This window comes from Mustela nigripes, chromosome 9 (genome assembly GCF_022355385.1).
Source record: "Mustela nigripes isolate SB6536 chromosome 9, MUSNIG.SB6536, whole genome shotgun sequence".
Classification (NCBI taxonomy): domain Eukaryota; kingdom Metazoa; phylum Chordata; class Mammalia; order Carnivora; family Mustelidae; genus Mustela; species Mustela nigripes.
Window position 1 is genome coordinate 87,621,528 of NC_081565.1, and position 21,766 is coordinate 87,643,293.

Sequence of the window (21,766 nt, forward strand, 5' to 3'; positions counted from 1 at the left end):
CAGGCAGGTGTCACTCCCTGCCTGTCCTTTGCTGAGCACCAGCTCGGGGGCCAGGCCTCACGAGGGGCAGGCAGGAAGAATGGGCCTGCATGAAGCCACATGTGAGGTGGGCTTGGGATCTTATCCATGCGGGCAGCTCATTAACCCCATACAGAGCCACCCTGGGGCCAAGGGGAGCCAGGAGGCAGGGGCCCTGCCCAGGGCCAGTTGGGGGAAGTCGGCTGCAGCTGCCCACTGGGAGTCCGATGGGGACCAGAGCCCCCTCCTGTAGGCACAACCGCCCTTGCCTTTCGAGTGAGGGTCCTCACGCCCACCTCCTGCCAGAGGTGCTCTTAAAACCAAGGATACCCGGCCCAGCCCAGCCCAGCAGCCCCGTGTCCCCAGCACCAGGCCTGGCACTCTCCTCACGGCCTTATCGGCCACTCAGCATTTGCATCCATTTATCTTGCTGTCTAAATATATTTTAGAAGAAAACGTTGCATCTCTCCCAGGCTTCTTTAAACAGAGGCCTCGTGGACTCAGAACTATGTCTGTGGTTACAGCAGTACCCGAGGAGCCAGGCTGCCCAGGCCCTAGAAGGCCTGAGGGTGGAGGTGGAACCCAGGGCCGCGTCCTGCCGGTGACACGATGGCACGGGGGAGGGGGGGCTGCTGCAGGCTCCAGGGGCATCCCACACTGGCCCAGGGAGGAGTGTGTCCCCAAAGTCCCAGCAAACACTGACCCTGTGGCCAAATGGAAGGGCTGGGCGTGCTGTTGGTGGTCAGTGCTGCGCTGGTGTCTGCGCGTGGCCAGGCATCCTCGCTCATGCTGGCTGTCTCTGTTCCCTCCAGGTGGTGGGCTCCAGCTCAGAGGGGCCGGCAGTGGCAGCCAGCGGTGGAGGGGGTACAGCAGGGGTGAGTGACCCCCCCCCCAGCTTTGGCAGGGGCAGGAGGTAGAGGGCAAGGTCAGCCAGGGGGCTCGCCAGGGTGGGGGCCAGACCAGGGGGCTCTCCAGGGTGGGGGCCAGACCAGGGAGCCCTCAGGGTGAGGTCAGACCGTGGAGCCCTCTGGGGGGGGGGGTCAGACCAGGGAACCCTCTGGGGCAAGGTCCATGGGTGAGCCACCCCCACGTGAGCTGAGTCCCCACAGTGATAGTCTCTGGCTGGGTTGGGAGGGGGCTGAGGGTGCCTGCTGGGACCCCCGCGTCTATTAGGTCCGTTGGGTGGTCACGGCACTGTGCTCTTTACCTTGTGGAAAGTATGTGATTAAAACAACTTAAAGTTGTGCCTGATCCATAGGCCGCTCGGCCATCCGAAGAGGGACGGTCAGCCCCCGACCCTGGGAGTCGAGGCCCCAGGAGGATGGAGGGAGGTCCTTCCTAGGCGGTGGTGCCCAAAACCCTCCCCCACGCTGCTCACCTTCTCTCCACCTGCGTGGTGCATCCAGGGAGGGGGCTGGGCAGCCTATGTCTATGTCCCCCCAGCAGGGGCAGGTTGTGGACATGCTAGAGCCCCTCCTCTCTGCCAGCTGCGTGGGGATTAGTGGGAGGATGTTGGGTGCCTGGCCTGTCCGGGCGTCCAGGGCAGGCGAGCACGGTTATTAACTGGCCCACCAGTTGTGAGCCCTGCTGACAGCTGTGCCCCAAGACACCAGGGGAGGGTGACCCCCTGCAAGCTGCCAGGGGATGCTCCTGGACAGACTTGGTGGGGAAGGGCTGGAGGCCACGCTGCGGCTGTCTGCCTGAGTCCCGGCCTGAGCCCTAGGCATGGATCTTATCCATGTGGGCAGCTCATTAACCCCATACAGAGCCACCCTGGGGCAAACCCTGGGTTTGCTCCTGAGTCCCCCACTCTCTCTGACCTGTCAGCCTCTCTCTCCCTCTCCCACGCCCTCACCTCCCAGGCCCCAGTACCCCAGCGGGTGCTGCTTGTCCATCAGCCTGGAACTGCTAGTGAGTCTCCTGAATTCAACATCAAGGCCCAGAGCTTACCCAGTGAGGTTGTGCTGCCCTTGGGGGTTGGTCGTTGTTCTGGGCAGCCCCACTTTAGACAGAAGTTTGATGGGCAGGCCTAGCCTCTGCTCCAAACCCTGCATTGGGAAGGGGGCCCTGGAAGTGGCTTTTGGGGGGTAGCCATTGTCTCCTTGGCCACAGGGAGCAGGGTTCCCAACATGAGCTGGATTTTTAGTAAGCGTAATTCGTCTCCAGCCTTGGCCCACGCTGGGAGGCCTGGGTCAGGTGCCCCCAGACACCACAGCGCCCACCCCATGCTAGAGCAGAACCTGGGCCCCCAACGTAGGTCCTTGGGCTCCCGGGCACTGGGAACACCTTGAGAAGCTTTGAGGGAAGGATGGAGCATTTGGGGGACATGATGGGTGTAGGGGCCAAAGGACAGGAGGACCCCCCCCCCCCGCCGCCTTATTCAAGCGGTGCAGCTGCCTCGTGGCTCTGGGGAACAGAATATGGTTCCCAGTAGTTAGTGTCATTGAGGCCAGCAGCATGGAAGTGGCATGGACAATGAGAGAGGGATGGTCTTGCCACAGCCCATGAACCCTCAAGGGGATTCCTCGCCCTCCTGGCCCTCTCTCCTCTCACTCTACCCTGCCGCAGGGTCTTTGCACCTGCCCAGGGCCCACAACGCACAAACACAGTCACAGACAGTGGCCCCAGGCTTTTCTCACCGGTGTGTCCTGTGAACAGAGATGTTAGTGGATCTGGGGTAGCTCAGTGTGAGGTAAAGGTCTGGCTGTATAGGGTCTGAGACCTGCTCAGTGTGCGTTAGTGGAAGGTGCTCAAAATGAGTTTTCAGTCTGACACCAAAAGACTGGTCCTTGCTGCAGATTTAAGCTTTTTCTTAGCACACTCAGAGAGGAAGGTAAATCCCCATGTGGCTGCTGGTCTCCTTCCCTGAGCCCTGGTGTCCTCAAACACACGGTTCTGCAAGCACCCCTTTCCTAAGAGGAGCTCAGCCCAGGCCAGGAAGTTTCACAAGGTGGCTGCTCGGCAGAAGTCATGTAGCTCTTCACAGAGAGGCTTTCTGGGGCTCAGGCTTGCAGGGGGACATGGGCACCCCTCCCAGAGGCCGAGCCAGGTCCCGTCCAACCACATGGCCACGACCTTAGGGTGCACAAAGCTAGCGCTGCCCTTCTGCTCCAAGGCCATGCTCTGGGGTCCTGGACAGAGCTGCCCACAGGGAGCAGAGGGGCCAGGCAGGGCCTGTGTCCACAGTCTGCAGGACCCAGAGCCAGCTGGGAGGTGCCATCAGAGGCTGGTTGTCAAGCCGTCTTTGGGGCCCGAGTCTTACTTAAATGTTCCTCCTCCTTCTGTGCTGTGGAGCTAGAAACACCCAGATGAGTCAGAGTCTGCCCTGGGCAGAGATCACTGCCCGTGCCCCAGGACACTGGGTGCTTTGGGCGGAGACTCGCAGATTCCCCAGTTCTGTACCTGCCTGAGGACTTGGCCCGGGCCTTTCCATGTCCCGGCATCCAAGCAGAAGGCCTGAGCACCCCCTGCTGCAGAAATGACCTCCGTCCCACTGGCCTGCAGCCGGTGATCTTGGTGCCACACCCCAGCCCCACTGCAGCCACCTCCTCCATCCGTCCTGGGCCAGCCCTCTCCTCTGGCCCCCATCCATGCCTCTGTCCCCCCGGGACGCCCCCATGGCCGTCTGGTGTCAGTGACTCGTGGCTCTGGCCTTGGGCCCGGCTGCCCTGCTGTCGACCACTCCCACCTCCCAAGCCCTTGGGGTCCTCACCTGGAATACAGGGACAGTGGGACCACCCTGAGGGATGGTTGGGGGGTGGCTGCCGGGACACGGCAGACCTCAGGGACGGCCACGTTCCCCTTGTCTCTCCTTCCTTGCCCTGCGTGCCAGGCCCCAGGTGGCTCCCCTCCCATGTCTGGCCCTGCGCAGTCCTGAGATGGTCTCTGGGAGAGGAACCCCGAGTGGGGTGGAGAGAAGTGGGAACATAAGGGGAAACTGGCCAAGTCAGTTGGGATCCATATATGAGGGGCCTTAGGAGCCGTTGTCAACCCCACTGTACAGATGGGGACACTGAGGCTCAGGAAGGAGACCATCGTCCGTGGTCTCATGGCTAATGAAGGGCAGGGCGTGGGGGCTGGTCCCCACCTTGTACAACTCCTTCCCAGATGGGGAAACTGAGGCTCGGCTGACCACTCTGCTGAGCCCCCACCAAAGCCTCATGCTGTACCTGCTCCTGCCTGCCTGCTGCTTGTGTGAAAGCTCTTGTCTCCGTGGGGCTGGGGTCCTGGACAGGAGTGGGGCCGGGAGCAGAGCACACAGCCACCCACCCACCCCCACTCCCACACTGTTGTCCCAGGAGCCACTGGGTGGCGGCGAGGGGGCAGGGGGACCGTCTGCTTTCTGCTTGTTTACCGCGTTTCTTCCTCTTTTCTGAGATATTCTTGGTGAGCCGCCTGCTAGGAGGTCCCCGGCCCAGGCGGCCAGCAGGAGCGTCTGGCTGGGGTTCCCCGTCTCCTCTCTCTGCTCTTCCAACCCCTCTGCAGAAAGTCTGCTTTCTGCAGGAGCCGCTCTGCGGTTGGGTCCTTCTCCCTGAGCCGCGCCAGGGGCAGCTTTAAACTGCATCCCACTTGTGGCCTGGCCTCCTCCTCGTGTGCAGGGAGCCGCTCCCTTAGTTTGGGACTAAACTAAAACAGTGAAATCAATAGTTTGACAAAGAGGGAAATAAGTGCCTGTTTGTAAAGACTAAGTGGGCGAAGGAAAGTGAGCCCCACCCCCACGCTCCCACCCGGCCCCGTCTCTGCGGGGGCTCTGAGCTTCCGGCCTACCTGGCCCAACGTGTAGAAGGGCATTCATGGTGTCCTCATGACTTGTCTAAAGCTTGCTTAAGCTCTGTGACCCCAAACCATGTTGTTTCCTGACTTCCTGTCGTTCCCCTTGTCAACTCCTGGGTGGGAGGACCAGACAGCTTGGCGGAGGGGAAAGGGAGCACAGCCCAACCCGCCCCTTGAGTGCTCAGGCGGGCCCAAGGCAGCCCCTGAGCCTCGGCGACTCTGGCCCGGGCGCCACAGGGCAGACCTTCTCCAGCATGGGCTCTGGGCCCCACCTTTTCAGACCTACCGGGTCGGTCTGGGCAGAGTTCCAGACCCACCTAGAACGCATGCATGCTGGTGACCACAGGGCAGCCTGGGGAGCAGGGCTGGGTGGGGGCTGAGGCTACGACACCCCAGCTTCGTTCCCTTCTGCGTTTTGCTCTGTGCACGTGCTGCCCATGTGCTCACGGAGTGGCCCCTGCATACTTGCCTCCCGCAGCCTGAGCCCAGGAGGGGGTCTGGTAAGACCAGACGTGACAAAGAGAAGCAGGGCTGCAGAAGCTGTGGTGAGACCTTCAACTCCATCACCAAGAGGAAGCATCGGTGCAAGCTGTGTGGCGCGGTGAGTGCAGGCACTCAGTCCTGGGGCCCCTGGACCATGACGAGGTCTGGCGCCCCGGAGCGGACAGGCGATGTCCCGTCTGAAGTCAACACCAACCTCCTTCCTCTGGTCAGCTCTGGTGTCTGACCAACAGGGCTGTGGTTGAGAAAGGACCAGATTCAGAACCACAGAGCTCAGCTCTGGGTGGCCTGGGTTGAAGAGGAGGTGAGGGATGCCATGCCTGGGAGGAGGGAGAGAGCATGGGGGGCGGGGTGCAGCCGTTGGGGGAGCTGCCTCCTGCTACTTTGGTCCAGGTGCTCCAACGGTGGTGAAGGTTGAGTGGGCCTGGGGGATGTGAGGCTACCTTCAACTGGTACCCCAAGTGATTACCATCTCTATTTCTCCTCACAGAGGCCCCCAGAACCCTTTTCTTTTCTCTTGAGGATGGGCTTCTGAACTTGATACTGAAAGGGAAGATTATTCCTCATCAAAGGACTATTGTTGATTTACTTATTTCTAGCTTAAGTTATTAAAAAGGAATTTATGTTAGCAGGTGGGCTTTAGCATGGAGCTGTCTTAGAACTGGTTTTCCAAAGAGCTCCAGCAGATTGTGCCAGGTGTGGTGTTCATTGTCATGCCCTTGCATGAAACCTTGAGACACTGGGGGAAGGAGAGATAGAAGGATGAGTCCTCAAATGAATGGACAGATGGATAATGGATGGGTGTGTGAGTAGTGGGTAGATGGAGGATGGATGTGTGGATGGTTGGATGGATGGATGGATGGATGGACAGGTGGATGGGTGGGTCTTCATCCATCTACTCACTAATCCAACCATCCATAAAAATAGAAATCACGGAAATTGCCAAGTCTTAGGGTAACTCCGTTTTCAATGTTTTTGGAGACTGGATATCCGTCTTCCACAGCAGCTCTTCCATCTTGCATTCACACAAATGATGCATAAGGGGTCGGTTCCTCCATGTCCTCACCAACATCCTCACCAATGCTGATTGCCTGTGTTTGGGGTACTAGCCATCCTGATAGGTGTGAGGCAATATCTGATATCTCACTGTGGATTGGGTTTGCATTTCCCTGGTGACTAGTGATGCTGAGCGTCATTCCATGTACCTGGTGCCTCTGCCCAATTTTCTTTCTGTGCACACAAACTGTGGGACCCTCTAGGAGAGGAGGCAAGTCCTGGATGGCCGATGGGGCCAGTACTGGGGTCCTTACCCTCTGATGAGGCTCCTGCGGAGAAGCCCTTCCCGTCCCCATGCGGTGTCCCTCCTGGCCCTGCAGCCCCTCCGGTCTCTTCCTGGACAGACTTCTGTCCCCGGGGGCGGGGTCACAGGTGCCCTCTGCCTTGCAGGTCATCTGTGGGAAGTGTTCCGAGTTCAAGGCCGAGAATGGCAGGCAGAGCCGCGTCTGCCGAGAGTGTTTCCTGACGCAGCAGGCGGTACCTGAGAGCCCCAGCCCTGAGGCGGTACCCGAGGAGCCCAAGCACGGCACAGAGGTGGGTAGGCCGATGCTGGGAGCCTCGTGACGGGAGCCCCTGTCCCCAGTAGCCTCTGCAGTGCTCACAGCTGTTGGCTTGTGCCAGGACAGAGAGTGTGTGTGTGTGTGTGTGTGTGTGTGTGTGTGTGTGCACATGCTAGGTGCGTGGCGCGTGTGTCCGCCATGTGCGTGCGCGCAGTGTGCGTGTGTGTGGTGTGCATCACGTGTGTGGTGCACGGTGCATGTGTTCCGGGGAAGCCCACACAGCCCTTTCTCATGAGCCACACCCTGGTTCCAACCCTTCCATTTTTTCTTTATTTCTGGCTCAACGCCATTCATCGTCTCAGTCCCCTGGACGGTGCAGCCTGAAACACAGAGGCCCTTGCGGTGACCCTGGGGTGGGTCAGGCGGGCCCAGGCCCTTGTCCAGCACGTTCCCAGGAGGGAAGGCCTGCCCCCTCCCCATGAGGGTGACCCCTGCGGCGAGGCTGCCCCTGACCCACCCTTCATGTCTCCAGAACCCAGTGTCTGTGGACCCCCAGCCCAGCATGCTCTGCAGCTCCCTGCAGGTGTCGGACAGTGGTGTGGTGTGGAGTGAGGTGTGGGCCACCATCCCGGCGTCAGAACCCTTGGAGCTGGTGCTGCACCTGCAGAGAGACAGCCAGGTGTGTCCCCCACCTTCCCCCAGTCGTGCTAGGGGTTGTGCCCCAATTCTTAGCCTGGAGCCTAGGCGCACGGCGCCCAGAGGGGCCTGGGCCATGCTGTCTGGGACCAGCCCTGCTCAGTCCTGTGATCCTGGGGCCTTGGTTTCCACGGCTGCTCAGAGTCAGCCCTCTGCTGTCTGCCCGTGGGAAAGAGTGTTCTGTGGGCGGCAGAGGCCGGGATGCTGACGCAGCCCTTCCTTGCTGCAGGATGGCGGGCCGCCACGCACCATCCCCCTTGCCGGCTGCACAGTGAGCGTGTTGGACCCTGTGGAGAGGCCAGACAGCAGGCACGTGTGGCGGCTACAGCAGGCCCAGCAGACCTTGTACCTGAGCACCCCATCGGCGGACCTGCGGCAACAGTGGCTGGAAGCCCTGAGCGCGGCTGCCTGCGGGGACCCTGGCCTGGTGGCCCTGTGAGCTGAGCCTCGGCCCCGTGTCCTGGCTCTGTGGCCACCACAGTAGGGCCTGTGCCCACCTGGGAGGCTATGTGCAGGCGTGTGGGGTTCTCGGACTGCTGGCAGCGGACAAGCCACGGGACACTTGACCTTGGGGGACCTCTTTCTGAAGCAGAGGAAACAGGCCCATGTGGCCAGCGTGTGTCCAGGAAGAGCTGTGACAGCGTGGCCTGGAGCAGGGTGCAGGCCACCGTGCAGTGAGGGGCACCCAGCTCCGGAAGGCGGAAGGAGCGGCCTGGGGCCACCTGGGGACGCCGGGTGGAGGTCTGCAGCCTTGCTTTCCCTCCCCGCCACCCTGCCCCATCTGGACCGTGTGAGCTGAACTGTGACTGGCCTAGACTGCACTTTCCTGTTCTGCCCGCGCCCAGAGCTGCTGCTGCAGCCCGCCTCCCTGTTTGGAGAGGCCGTCGCTGGGGGCATGTCTGCGGGACCTCCCTGAGAAACTCCGCAGAGTCCAGGGGAGGCCTGGCCCTGCATCACGTGGGGCCGAGATTTGCACCCGAGTCCCCTGGCCAGCAGCAGGCCATACTGGTCTGTGAAAATAAATGCTGGTGGCCAGTAGCCGGGCACAGCCTTAGGGTGGGGCCCCGAGGAGGGGAGAGCGGGGGACAGCCCAGTGAGGACTGCGGGGAGCAGGTCCCGCCGCTGTGAGGGGGTCCGTGAGGCGCCCAGCCGGCCCCTCTCCCTGGTCCAATCCCTTCTCCTCTGACCTCTGCTCTTTGCACTCACTGAGCACCTCCTATGTCCGCAGGCCTAGTGGGTTCTTCTCAGGGTCGCCCTGTCCGGGACGTTCCCACGTGACAGCTGAGGAGACTGAGTCCTAGGAGGTCACCATGGGTCTCAGAACTCCAGACCTCAGGGGCAGCCAGGACTGACCCACTGGGTATGGGGCACTCCACTGGGGTCAGGTGTGGAACTAGGCCCCCCACAGCAGGAGCCCACCTGGGGTCCTCCTGGCCAGCCCCCTAGTGAGCTGTGTGGGACCTGTCCTCCTGCCCAGCAGGCTGGGGTCCCCATACACAGGTTTCCATGGTGACCTCAAAGGGGCCCTGCCCTCACCGGGCCAGCCCTGGGGTTGATCACCAGGATCCTTCAGTATGAAAGAGCGTGCTGCCCCCCGCAGTCGGCTGCAGTCCATGGGAGAGCCCGGGGCCAGCCGTGGGCCCTACAGGCTGTGGCTACAGCAGGGCTGGGAGACATGCCCCCACTGCCCATTCTGGACCGGGCTTTGAGGCTGTGCAGGAAGGAATTCCTCCCTGTGGAGCCACATCTCCTGCAGCGTGGGTGTTGGCAGATCAATCAGAGGAGGGCAGGTCCCCTGGAGATGTGTAGGGAGCGCACACAGGCCAAGGGCAGGGCCGAGAGGGGCCAGCAGAGCAGGCTGGGGGCCACAGGGCCTGGCTCCAGGTCTCCCCAGCATCTCCTATGACACCATTGCTTTGAGAGGTGGGGGCCGTGAGGTGGACTTGGCAGTGTGGGTCAGTCGGGGGGTGCTGATGGAGACAGGGCTCCAGGTCCCCAGCAGGTCTCCAGCAAGAGCCCGTGATGGGCGAGCCTGAGGCTGCCGCTTCTAACTGTTCAAGAGACGACTCCGGCAGAGCGTGAGGTCCCAGGGTGAGTGACGGTGTGCGCCCCAGTGGGCACGTGTCCCCAGGTCCTGGGCTCCTTCCCAACCCAACGGCCTGCCCTGGAGCCCAGGGTCTGGGCTCACTCTCCAGAGCACCCACAGAGGGCAGAGGCTCTTCGCTTCTCCACTGGCTTCTTCCTCGTCCTGCTGCTCCTCCTCCTCCCTACCCAGCAGCCCCCGGGGTGCTGACACAGGACAATCCCTAGAAGCGGGGAAGGGAAGCCTGCCGGATGGGAGCACAGGCTGGGGTCTGGGCAGGCCCGGGGGTAGGAGTGAGGGGCCTGCCTGAGCGGTTCCCACAGGAGGAAGAGTGAGGACAAAGGGACAGGAGCTGGGGAGGTGAGTGTGCAGGGGCCTCTCCACACAAGTCCTGCATGGTGCTTGCAGCCCAGGCTCCAATCAGGTGTTCCGGGGCCTGCTGCCCACCCCACCGCGGGAGCACGTGTCCTCGCAAGGCCCAGAGCGGGTGCTGCTGGCATCCACTGCGGTCTTGGAAAGCGAATGGAGCCAGCCACTTGCTGAGAAGAATTACTACTCAGAGGCATCGTAGCCTTAGGGAAACAGGCCCAGAGAGGGAAATACACTTGCCCTGGGTCACAGAGCGAGCGCGGGTCTCGGCTGGTGGTCATTCCTTCACTCTTCATCCACTCGTTTGTACACTGGGCACGGCTCCCGTGTGCTGCCACTTGGATTTCTGACACGGGTGTCAGACGGCGCCCTGCAGACCCTGGACCTTGCACACATCCAGCCTCATTTTGTCCCCCACACCCCGCACTCCGGCCCCCACCCCCCCCTCCCCCCCCCGCCCCCACCCCCACTCTGGCCCCGCCTCCTTCCCACCTCCCCCAGGTCTTTTTTGAGACCCTGCTGGACGCACTCTACTGTTGGCTCGGGTATGTGCCGTTGTAGAACCTCTGTGCCCCTGTGCAGTACACAGACTCCCAGGGCAGGATGTGGCAGCGACAATAGGTGCTTGGTGTCTGCCAGCAGCCATGGCGAAGGCTTAGGGACACTGTTCTTGGCATGTGGCCCCTGAGCACTTTGGGTCCGGAACCTTCATTTTACAGATGGGGAAACAGTGGCTCAGAGAGAAGCACTGGCTGCCTGAGGTTGTAAGGGCCTGGCACTCTCCGGGTCTCTGGGTCTCAGGGACAGAGCCGGTTCATCCTGGACATCTGGTCCTATTGCAGAGACTGGCACCTTGAGACCCAGAGGGGCCGCTGTGCCCCAGAACACTGGGGAGAGGCATTTGGGTCCTACTTGCAGGTCTGCTGTTCTCCACTCCCCCGCCCAGGGGACAGCAGCACACACACGGGCATGGCAGGGTCAAGCCCAGATCCCAGGCCTTGGGGAGCTCCAGATTTGGCCACCACAGCTTCTCGAGGGGCTGGTCCTCCTCCTGGAGTCTGATGGTCCTGGCACTGGGCGTGCAGGGTGGGCTCGTCTCCCCCAGAGCTGCGTGCGGTATGTCTGACGATGAGCTCGCTCTGGTGGAGCCTTCCTGGAGACCCAGCCGGCACCTGAGGCCAGTTGTATCCCGGACCCCCAAGGCCCATCCCTTTCAGACAAACCCCATCCTCACAGGGCTCCCCTGTGGGCAGGATCGGCTGGGGGTTACCTCAGATATCGGACATGGGGAGAACAGAGTCATGGAAGCCTCCCGGGACAGCACCTGAGACCCTCAAGCCCGCCCCCAGTGGGACCCTACCTCTCTGCATCCGGGTTTCCACCCAACGTCCTGGTACAGGAACTAGAGAGGTCTCTATGCACCAGGGGCCGGGGCCGGGGGACAGTGCGTGGTGCTCCAGAGGCATCCAGTCCAGGCCGGTCTACCTGTCAGCTTGGCATCTCCATTTTCCCCCAGCCATGACCCCTCAGAGGCTCTCTGTGGTCCTGAAGGGTTCCAGGTGGTCCCCAGGAGAGTCTGAAGGACCCCAGGGACTCCAGCCTTCCTGGAAGCAGCCACCTGCTCCCTGGTCAAACAGCCTCATGCCTACTGCTGCTCCCAATTTATGAGGGGGAAACTGAGGGCCCAAGGAGGTGGACAGGGCTGGGACACGTTGTGGGGCGCAGCCAGGTGCCCACCCCACATTCTGCACATTCCATCCTGGGAAACCGGCCGCCTCCACCCTGCTGGCTCCGAGGCCTGCCCGGCCCGGCCTGGCCCCGCTGGCTGGCTGGACTTCTGGGCTCGGTGCCCGCCTGTGGGTGCAAAGTGCCAATGGAGGCTCCTGAGCCACAGCCCTGGTGCGGCCTACAGGCGCCCCTCCCGCTGTACGCGTTCAGGCCTCCCCAGACTGCCTGGCAACCCCGGTGGGAACATTGCTGACCAGCTCCCTCCTCCCTGGTCAGGGCTGGTCCCGGTGGCCCCCAGCATTGCACAGTGCAGGGGCCCAGAGGACCACACCAGGGCTGGGGAGCAGACCCATCTCGGACTTCCCCGAAGCAGCTGTGCGAGAATAAAGCCCGTGCAGCGAGCTTTCCCGCTCCCCGCTGCTCCGCCCACCCGGCGGCTGCTGTCTGTAGGGGCCGGCCAGTGGCCTCCACCGTGTCCTGCTTTGGCCCTGTCTCCCCACCTGAAGTCGGGCTGGCAGTGTCCCTGGGAAGAACAGAAGGGAGGGTCCCCTTTCCTGCCAAGGCCAGCACTGCCTGCTGTGACACGAGTCTCCATTCGACAGGGGCTCTGCTGCCCTGTGCCTTGTCAAAACCCGGAGAAGTGAATGACACCCCCAAAACACATCTGCCCCCAAAGGGGCACCAGGAAACTGGTGAGCAGCCCATCCTCTTCAAGAAAAAATAATGGGGTCATTCCCAAGGACCCCTGCTCCCCAGAGCAGGAAGTGCACGTGGTCCTCAGCCCAGAGCCCACAACATTCTCCCAAAACCTCACAGAAAGGGGCCATCATCCTCCCCTGCCCAGAGAGGGGTACACGACAGTTCAGCATGGGAGGGCGTGTCTTCAAGGAGTCCCCGGGAGCTCCGTGCAGGGTTACGCATCTTTGGGGGTTCCCAGGGAGCTCGGGGTGGGGGGCTGTGTCTTCGGCAGGTCCCCTGGAACTCAGAGTGGGGGGGCTGTGTCTTTGGGGGGGTCCCGGGGAGCTCAGGGTGGGGGGCTGCATCTTCAGGGGGTCCCTGGGAGCTCAGAGCACGGGTTTGTGTCACGTAAGGTTCTCTCAGTGGCAGATCTTGCCGTACAAGTTGAATGCAAGGAATTTACTCGGGAGGCTCCTAGGAAACCTGCGGCGGGGGGAGAACAAGCGGAGAAGGCGGGGGGGAGCAAGCCGACACAGGGGTCTTGGGTTGATTCATGTCCACCTGGAACCTCAAAATGTGATATTAGTTAAAGTAAGGATAGAGCAGACCGTAACCCCATAACTGGGTCTGTATCAGAAGAGAGGACACTCCAGGACAGCCACGTGACAGCTCGGCGTCCTGGCGCACCCGAAGGCGGTGGAGAGCTGGACAGGCAGAGCGAGCAGGGTTGGAAGGTACGCGAGGGTCCACTCCGCTGCCTCCAGAGGAAGTGTGGCCTGCCCACACCTTGACCCCAGGGTCCCGGCTTCCTGCACCAAGAGAGGATACATTTCTGTTGTTTTGATGAATTTAAGTCCTGTTGTTGGCCACTTTGTGGCAATGTGTTCTTCTCCAGGGATCTAGCCCTGACTTTGTGCTAGCAAATGCTGGGCCTCCGGAGTGGCTGAGGAGCTGGGAACTGGACGAGTTTGGGGCACAGGATGGAAGGTGACTCAATGTCCTCCAAGAGCTTCTCGGTAGAAACAGGGACGAGAAAGGCTCCTCTGGGGAGGGCGTTGGGGAATTGAGTGTGGCAGAGCCTGGCTGAACCACGCTCTCAGGTTGAGCACAAAGGAGACACTGGAAGGGACGAACTTGGATGTTTAGCTGAGGACATTTCCAAACAAAGCTGCTTGTAAATCCTGGGGGTGGGGGGGCAGGAGGCCAATGGGGGAGGGGCTGTTGGGCAAAAGGGAACCTGTCCAGATTGTTAAATTAGGTCTGAAGGGACACCGGCGGTGCCGTGGGAACCCGTTCCTGGAGAAATTGGGGGTGCACCCTCTCAGCCCAGCATCGGGACAGAGGTGGGGACCCCAGGCCAGGTCTGTGGGGGTTCTTGTCTGGTGGTGTGAACTCCCTGACGGAGTGCCCAGGGCCCCAGACAGCAGGGCTGCTGCCATGTGCCTAGAGGACAGAGTGTCGGGCTACAGAGGATTATTCTCGGGCCCTGAAGTCTCTGGCTGCTGCTTCTCCAGGCTTCAGACTTGCTTGGGACCAGCGACTCTGTCCTTCTGTCCATTCTCCTCTCCCTTTTGGAATGGGTTAAGACTCTGAGAGCTGGCAGGATGGGCGGGTATATTCTGAACATGAGACCAAAGGGACTTTTAAGGGGATCAGAGGGCAGAGTGTGGTGGGTTGAAGAAATTCCCCCCAAATCCACATCCACCTGAAACATCAGAATGTGACATAATTTGGAAATAAGATCTTTGCGGATGGAGTTAAGAGGAGGTCCCTGTGACGGGTGTCCCTGTAGGAAGAGGGAGAAGATGCCCAAAGGTGGAGGGCAGAGCCGGGCACAGTGCCAGCGCAGTCCACAGACAAGGAACGGCGAGTGCTCTCCGGTGGTCCAAGCCCGCTAGTCTGTAGCGCTTTGCTGTGGTGGCCTCAGGATGCTGACACAGGGCATGGTGTGGAGCCACTCTGGTCTGGAGGTAACTGGAGCGTGGCCTCTCTCCCAAACCCCAGGGGCATACCAGGGGCTGGCGGCTGCCGTGGTCGGGAGCAGCACATGGCATGGGGAGTGCAGGCATCTCTGTGCTGGGGTGTCCGGGGCTGGGGGCCAGGCTGGCATGACGAGACTCTGAGGAGAGGTCAGGGGCAGGGCCGCTTCGTTAGGACATGTGCCCGTCCATGCTTGAGGATCAGTAACTTCTCCCAGAAAGTGGGAGGAAGGGAGGGAAGAGCCGTGCCAGGTGAGGGGGCAGCGGTCGCTCAGATCCCCAGGACGGAGAACGTCTGCTGTTCCCACCACTTGCCCAGGGACCTCACGTAGACAGGACCGGGGAGCGCTGTGTCCTTGCCTCAGAGCGACCCTGTGTCATGTTGGTGCTGTGTGGCCGCTCCTGTTCCGCTGGAGAGCCCCGTGGCACAGCTCCCTCGAGGCAGGGGGACTGTCCCCTCAGGGCCATCCTGCTCCAGGGGCCAGCAAACCACGTGCACACAGCACATGTGGGGGCAGCACGGGGGCTCCCGGGAGGGCTTGGCAGGAGGCAGACAGGAAAACATGGCAAGAGCTAGTCCTGTGGTGTCTGTGGGAGGTAGTCGGCAACTATGGGAAGCAGGCCTAGGACGGGCTGTTTGAGTAATCTCAGTGCGCTCTGGGCGTGGCGGCTAGTTGTCTGGTGCCCGGCCTGGGGTGACTAGGGCAGGTGGACAGCCCCCCACCCTAGCCCACCCTTTAAGGTGGGGGTGGCTCTGCATGGGCTGGTTTGCAGGTGAGGCAGCCCCAGGGCGTCCTTTACCATCTCCAGGCAATGGTGAGCCCTGGGAGTCTCTCCAGGCTCAGAGGTGGCCCATCCCAGCTTCAGATCACAGAAAATGAAAGACCATAAGGAAGGGCCCCAGGGGAAGCCTCAGGCACTGCAGGGCTTGGCTGAGGAGGTGTGGTGGGCACAGGCAGCTTCTATCCAAAGCACCCCAGCAGCTTCAGGGTCTGAGCTCAAGGTTGCTGATTTCAAAGGCCAAGGTCATTGATGACCTGGGCTGGAGGTCCAGCAGGTGAGCAGAGAGAAAGAACAGACAGGGGATTTGCCCGAGGCATCCCCAACATTACCCACGTGGGCGAGCAATCCTCCGCGGGCTCTGCAGACCGCTGGTACTGGCTGCCCTGGGCCTGGTCCGTGCTGCATGTACAGCCACAGAGATGAGCTGCATGTGGTCCCCACACTCCTGGTGGAATCTGCTTGTGGTCTCCCCAGCTCAGCCCTGGTCAGCAGGGAGGCCTTCCTGGAGGAGATGACACCTGTGCTGAGTATGAAAGTGCTGGGTAAGATGGGAGAAAAGTCAGTGTTACAGAGGGCTTTCCTCCTGGGCCCTGTGGACCTGGGAGATCATGGAGGCTGGTGGTAAGAGCAGCCAGGTGGCACTCCATGGTGGGATGGGTTGACATGAGAGATGGGAAGGGCTCACCAGGGACTGGTCAGCCTAATCACCCCTTTAAGTCTGGCTTACAGAGGCGGTGGCTGCCTCCTACAGGACCTGGGAACATCCAGCCCTCTGAAGTCTGCAGCAGCATGCTCTGCATGAAGGATCACCGTGCTCAGTTGAGCAGGTTGTCCACTGTACAAGGGTCCCAGTGAGCATGTAGCCGCACTGAGATCCAGCCTGCACTCACCATCTGGCCTTCACCAGCTGGGTGAGCCTCAAAATCCCCCGGCCCTCCCTGAGCCCCACAGAGGAGCTGGGAACAAGGTGGTCTCCAGTGATCTTAGGAGCATAGGGTGCAGGGGACGAGGGAGATACGAGTGCAGCAAAACCCAGGATGGCCACGTGAACTTGGACCCACTCAGGCTGAGAGGGGTCTGAAGAGAAGGAAAATCCACGTGCACCATCGGCAGGACCGCAGGCGCTCAAGAGTTGACCCGGTCTCTGCTCTCGGGCTTTGCCCACATGCCGGTGGAGGGCAGCAGGACAACCTGAGGCTCAACGGTGGACTGCATATTCCTGTGAAGTCTAGAAGTACAGGGAAGCTCCTGGGACACGGGAGTGTCCCCTCCAGGACTGACACCATGCGCTGCTCCCCCCGGGATCTCCTCTGTGTGCACCTGCTTGTGCATGTCTGCTCCAGCAGACCTCCGAGGCATCACACCCGCCTATGGGGTCTGAATCTGATGCTACTCTCCGCTCGGGAGCAGGCTGCTGGAGTGCAGGTGGCCTGGCAGACACACAAGCAGGGTCTGGGACAAGCTGCCCCAGGGCCCGGACTCCCACGTGGCTCTCAAATTTGCCAAGGATCATAGCACTGAAAGACAAGGTCTGTCTGCATTCCTGGAACCCGAGCTCTACGGCTGCTTGAAGAACAGAGTAAAACAGAAGAGAACTTCCACGCTTAGGCTGAGAGAAATGGGCGATGTGCACTTCCTGTCTTCTGGGAGCCAACTCAGGCAGCCTTGGGGAGAGGCATGGAGCCCGAAGGGCGAGCCCTCTGCAGATGGGCCTCGATGGCAGACTCAGGAGCAGAAATGACTGTGGCCCTTGTAAGCAGTATCCCCTGCTTACGGCAGCAGGATCCAGGAGCCCTGGTCCTCGTGCACTTCTGCCTGGCCACAGCAACTGGCCCAGGGACAAATGAGCCCATGGTCCAGAGCGTCCCTGGGCAGTGGCGTCGGGATGCTGGGAGGGCAGGACCCAGAACCACAAGGGCCTTTCTCAGAAGTCCTCAACTCTGCCCCTGGGCTGACACTGGGATTCTCTCTTTTGTAGCCGACTAGGGCAGCCCTTTAGCAAACTGTGCGGCTGGAAAGCCCGAGCCTCAGTTTCTCACCCATAAAGCAAAGGCAGCCAAGTTCTCGAGATGGTCATTGGACAGCGTGGCTGTCGGCATGGAGAGTAAGGGGGCGAGAGCGGGTGCACAGCCCCTTCCCGCTCTGCTATCTGGTGGACCTGCTTCTGCTGTGATGACACAGAGCCCCTCCTACCAGCCCCGAGTGTGGGCCTCCCATGCTGGACATGCTCAGAGGCACTGCACATCTTGTCGGCCCTCAGCCCAGGTAGGAGGAGTGCTAGCACACCCATTATGCTGGTGAGCAAACAGAGGCACAGAGAGCTGGACAGTTAGTCCCTGGCCCCTGGGCCTTGGCATGAAGGTCTGGGTGAGCAGTGTCGCTAGGGGCAGACCCTTCCCTCCAGGCCCCAGGGTCCCCATCTGTGAAATGAGAGCTGTCCCAGTACCTGCTTGGGGCCAGGGCTCCCTGATCTGTCCATTTGGATGGCCTTGGCCAGATTCCAAGGCCCCATGAGGGGCCACCCTTAGGACTCCTTAGGCCTGGGCCTCCGAAGTGCCTGCAGGAGAGCGCTTGGGGGAGGTGGAAACCAGACTGGAGGCCAGAGAGGGGCAGGGCTCACCCAAGGCCTCCCACTGAGCAACAAGGGGGCCTGTCCTGGGGAGCCAGCTGGGAGCGTGGGGGGCAGGCTCTCACACTTCTCTGGTGACTGGGGACTCACTGGGCAGGTGCAGGGCTCAAAGAGGCTTAGCCGGCTCATGGGCGCTAAGCCCCTAGATTGCCCTTGACCCTCCTGTGCACTTGCTACTGCTCCAGTTGCTGGGGAGCAATGGGGGCTGTGAACACAAGTCTCCGCCCCCAGCAGGGCCCAGAACCCTCTCATCCAGGTGCGTGGCCCTGGATGGGACAGTCCCTTTCCCTGTGCCTCAGTTTGCCTATCTGTAAACAAGGGTTCTCACCCATCTTTTTACCGTGGGACCTGGACTATCTTGTGAATTCATGCAGTCGTTACAGGACCCTTAATATTAAATGTTTTACTATTCTCCTGTTTTCAGATTAAATGGATCCATGCTTGTTGCAGAAACTTCAGATGGCACAAAAAAGAGTGAAGAAGCAGGAAATAGTGGCCTGCAGCCCAGAGGTGGGGAGCAGCCCCGCAGGCCATGTCCCTCTCGTGTCCGCTGTGTCCCGTGCCCTGTGTAGGTCTGGCGCCTGGGAGGGGCTGGTGGGATCTTGTCTGTGAATCTACCACCTGCTTCACCCTCCAGGGAAGCATGGGGCCCTGCGGCCTGTCTCCCGGCAGGAGATGGGGCAGATGCCTTGCTGCGTCATCCCCGAACCATCGCTGTGAACCTGTGGGTGGCAGATCAATAACACTTGGGGAACCCACCCCCTCCCTCCTGAGAGGCCAGGCAAGCTGGCATGTGCAGGCTGCCCGTCAGGGAGGACAGCTGGGCAGTGACAGCTGGGCCCTGGCAGGCAGCGGGCTCCGGGCAGGGGCTCACCTGCGGAAGGGGACCGGGCTCTGCCTTCCTGTGGGGCAGCTGGAGGGCCCATGTGCACGGAAGGCATCATTGTGGGGCACGTCCTCCCCACACATTCAGCTCATTGGAGCTACAAGCCCACATTATTTTATTGAAAATTGCTTTAAGTAAAAAAAAAAAAAAAAAAAAGGGCCAGCCCACGAGGCCACGTTGCTTCCCTAACTCTTACCATCTTGCAATGAACTTTCCAGACCTGGTCCATTGTCAGAGGTTTTTAGGATGGAAATCTCATGCTTCTTTTGAGTAGAAGCAAAACAGTCAGGAATATTTAAAGAAAACAAAAAGCATTTAGCCCTTCTACAGTTACTATCCGATTTGAGGGAAACACACCAATAACCACCCCTGCCCCCCACTGGGCTTATGCACAGCTCCCCATACCCCAGGCCACCAGTGCCCATGGACACATCAGTCAACCTGGGACAGCCCTTCAGGAAAAGGGGACCCCCCCCACCAGGGTAGAGCCTCACCATCCCTTTGTTTCTGGCAGCATGTGTGTTGGCCCATTTTACAGACCAGAACACTGAGACCCTGGGCCTCAGACCCCTTTCCTCTCCCAAGTGCCTTTCCACAAAGTCATTCACGGCACAAATGTTCTAGCATACTGTCTGGTCCCAGCCGTAAACTGAGACGAGGAGCAGGTAATGGGGTGCGGGCCAGAGAGGCCAAGGCTTTAATCAGTTCCTTAGGCTTCTGTGCTGGGCGCTTCTTGCCTCTCCAACAGCAGCCCACAAGTTCCTTCCTGGTCTCTTCCACAGGAATGAGGGGAAGCACAGTCCTCTCTGTTTTAGACACAATCCTGGCTTTGAGGTCACACACACAGAGATCAGCTTTGTAGGGGCAGGTAAGCAGGGAGGGCTTCCTGGAGGAGGCAGCCAGTGCCTGAGGGCAATGAGGCACCAGCTGGACCTGGTCCAGGCACTGCTCCCAGCCAGGACACCGAGAGGCAGGGGCAGGTGGGGCGGGGGTAAGTGCAAACTCCAGTGGGGCCTGTGTGGCCTCCTCTGTGGCACAACTCCATCACTGATCATGTCATAGCCTCTGAGGTCTCAGGAGGGTGACACAACATTCTCTGTCCCTCGGATGGGAACATTAAGGCCCAAGGCATGGCGGGAGACCGTCAGAGGTAAGGGGCTGAGGTTTCCGGCAGGGGTTGGCCCAGGCAATGGGTCTACCCAAAGCACTTGAGTTGAGCCAAGTGCTTTCCCTCCTAGGCCTCAGTTTCCCTTCCTGCACACAGTTAGTATGGCTGGGCTCTCCAAGAGGCCCCAGAATCAGTAGACAGAGCAGTTCAGCTCGTGACTCCTATAAGCTGTGGACTCCCTTCCAGAACCAACCCCAGGGCCTCCTGCTGCTTGTGGAGATGGCTTTGGTGGCATGTGTGTGCCCTGACCCATGATGAGGGACATGGTTTCCCATGGGAAATGGCAGAGGTCATGGGCCACCCTTAGCTGTCTACTGGTACAGAAGGAGGCCAGCACCACATACTTGAACACCCAGAACATGCAACCAAGCCACACACTGAGAAAAATGTCTGTCCCTGACCTTGATACCATCTGCTACAGCCTGAATTTTGTCCACCCACCCCCAAAATTTAAGGGCTGAAGTACTAACCCCTAGCAACCCAAACATGCTGTATTTGGAGACAGCATCTTTCTCCAGGTGACCAAGTTACAGGGAGGTCAAAAGGACTGATGTTACTCCAATAAGACTGGTGTTCCTATGAGAGGGGAAATTTGAGCACAGAGACAGAAATGTACAAAGGGACTGCCAGCCATGTGAAGTCTGGGATGGTGCTGCCACCAGCCAAGGAACTGTGGGAAGCTGGAGAGAGGCCTGAAACAGATCCTTCCTAGTGCCTTTTGGTGGGTGGGTGGGGCTCTGCTGACACTTGATTTTAGACTTCGGGCCCTCCAGAACCCCAAGAGCACATTGCTATTATCCTGGGCCTCAGTCCACGGCCGGGCCCCCCAGAACCCCGAGAGCACATTGCTATATCCTGGGCCTCAGTCCACGGCCCCTTGTTACAGCAGCCCCAGAAGACTTACACACCCTAAGTGGCCAGGCTCAATTCGGCATTTTGGGGTCCTGGAGGCCAGCCCTCTGTGCAAGCCCTGGAGAAGGGCTAGGGGGCATCTGGAAGGGAATTCTAGGGCTCCAGTCCCCTGGCATGGCGTGGAGGAGGCCTGAGGACTCACCTGGCTTCCTGACATGGCAAATGGGAAACACCTGCTTAGTCAAGGGAATGGAAGAAACTCATCCTATGTGGTCCACAGTTCTGAAGTGGGGAGCGGATATTATGGGGCGAAAGCAACTCCCACCCAGGAGAAGGGTGTGCCCCTTACATATTCTACTGGGCTGGGAAAGCAAAGGTGCAGGGCAGTCCAGTGGGGGGCGGGGAGCTGCTCTGCTGAAATGCTACTCTGTGGTCCCAGGAGAACACTCACCTCTTTGCTGCCACCTGTTAGGCCCTTCCCAGCCAGTCCTGTCCACCTGGGCCAACTTCTCGGACTTCCTGAGTCAGCCACGGGACTTCTGGCTGTTCCTCAAGCTTCCAACCTCAGGACCTTTGCATCTGCTGTTCTTTCTGATAAAGCATCTTCCGCCTTCTCTGCAGGGTGACAAGCCTGAGGGGCGACAAGCCTACTCAGGAGCGGCCTGAGCCACCCAGAGCCTCCTCAGATCCTGGGTCGATGTTAGGAGAGCCCCCTGGGCGGTTGCCAGGGCGGGCACGGGCGACTGAACTGGGCGGGGTCTGGGGAAAGGAAGAGGCGGGCTGCAGCTCTGGACCCAGCCCGGTACCACGACCCAAAGTAGTTGAACTGGAGGGGCAGTTCCCCCTCATGTGTAGGTGGGGGTACAGCCAGAGCCCAGGGATCTGAATGTGCCCCCAGCACCCGGGGTTCCTCAGTGAAGACAACAACATCGAGCCCTAGCTAAGAGGCCTGGCTCACGGTGACACAGATGGGGCAGCCACGTGCCCCTCACGGAGGACACCTGGCCTGGGAGACCGGGGTGTTCGGAGGGGCGGGAGCCGAGGGCAAAGCCCTTGCAAGGCCCTGG

General features: G+C 60.5%; 1 protein-coding gene across 4 annotated transcripts in view; it reads left to right on the forward strand.

Moving 5' to 3' along the window:
* FGD3 (FYVE, RhoGEF and PH domain containing 3) overlaps positions 1-10,394 on the forward strand; it is a 51,206-nt gene extending 40,812 nt beyond the window's left edge. For all 4 annotated transcript variants that reach the window (XM_059412039.1, XM_059412038.1, XM_059412040.1 and 1 more), the window contains exons 14-18: positions 831-893; positions 5,270-5,392; positions 6,739-6,882; positions 7,381-7,527; positions 7,774-10,394. In XM_059412039.1, the coding sequence (XP_059268022.1) occupies positions 831-893; positions 5,270-5,392; positions 6,739-6,882; positions 7,381-7,527; positions 7,774-7,983 (687 nt within the window). In that variant the 3' untranslated portion in view covers positions 7,984-10,394. The remainder of the gene's footprint in view (positions 1-830; positions 894-5,269; positions 5,393-6,738; positions 6,883-7,380; positions 7,528-7,773) is intronic.
* The last annotated feature ends 11,372 nt before the right edge of the window (positions 10,395-21,766 follow it).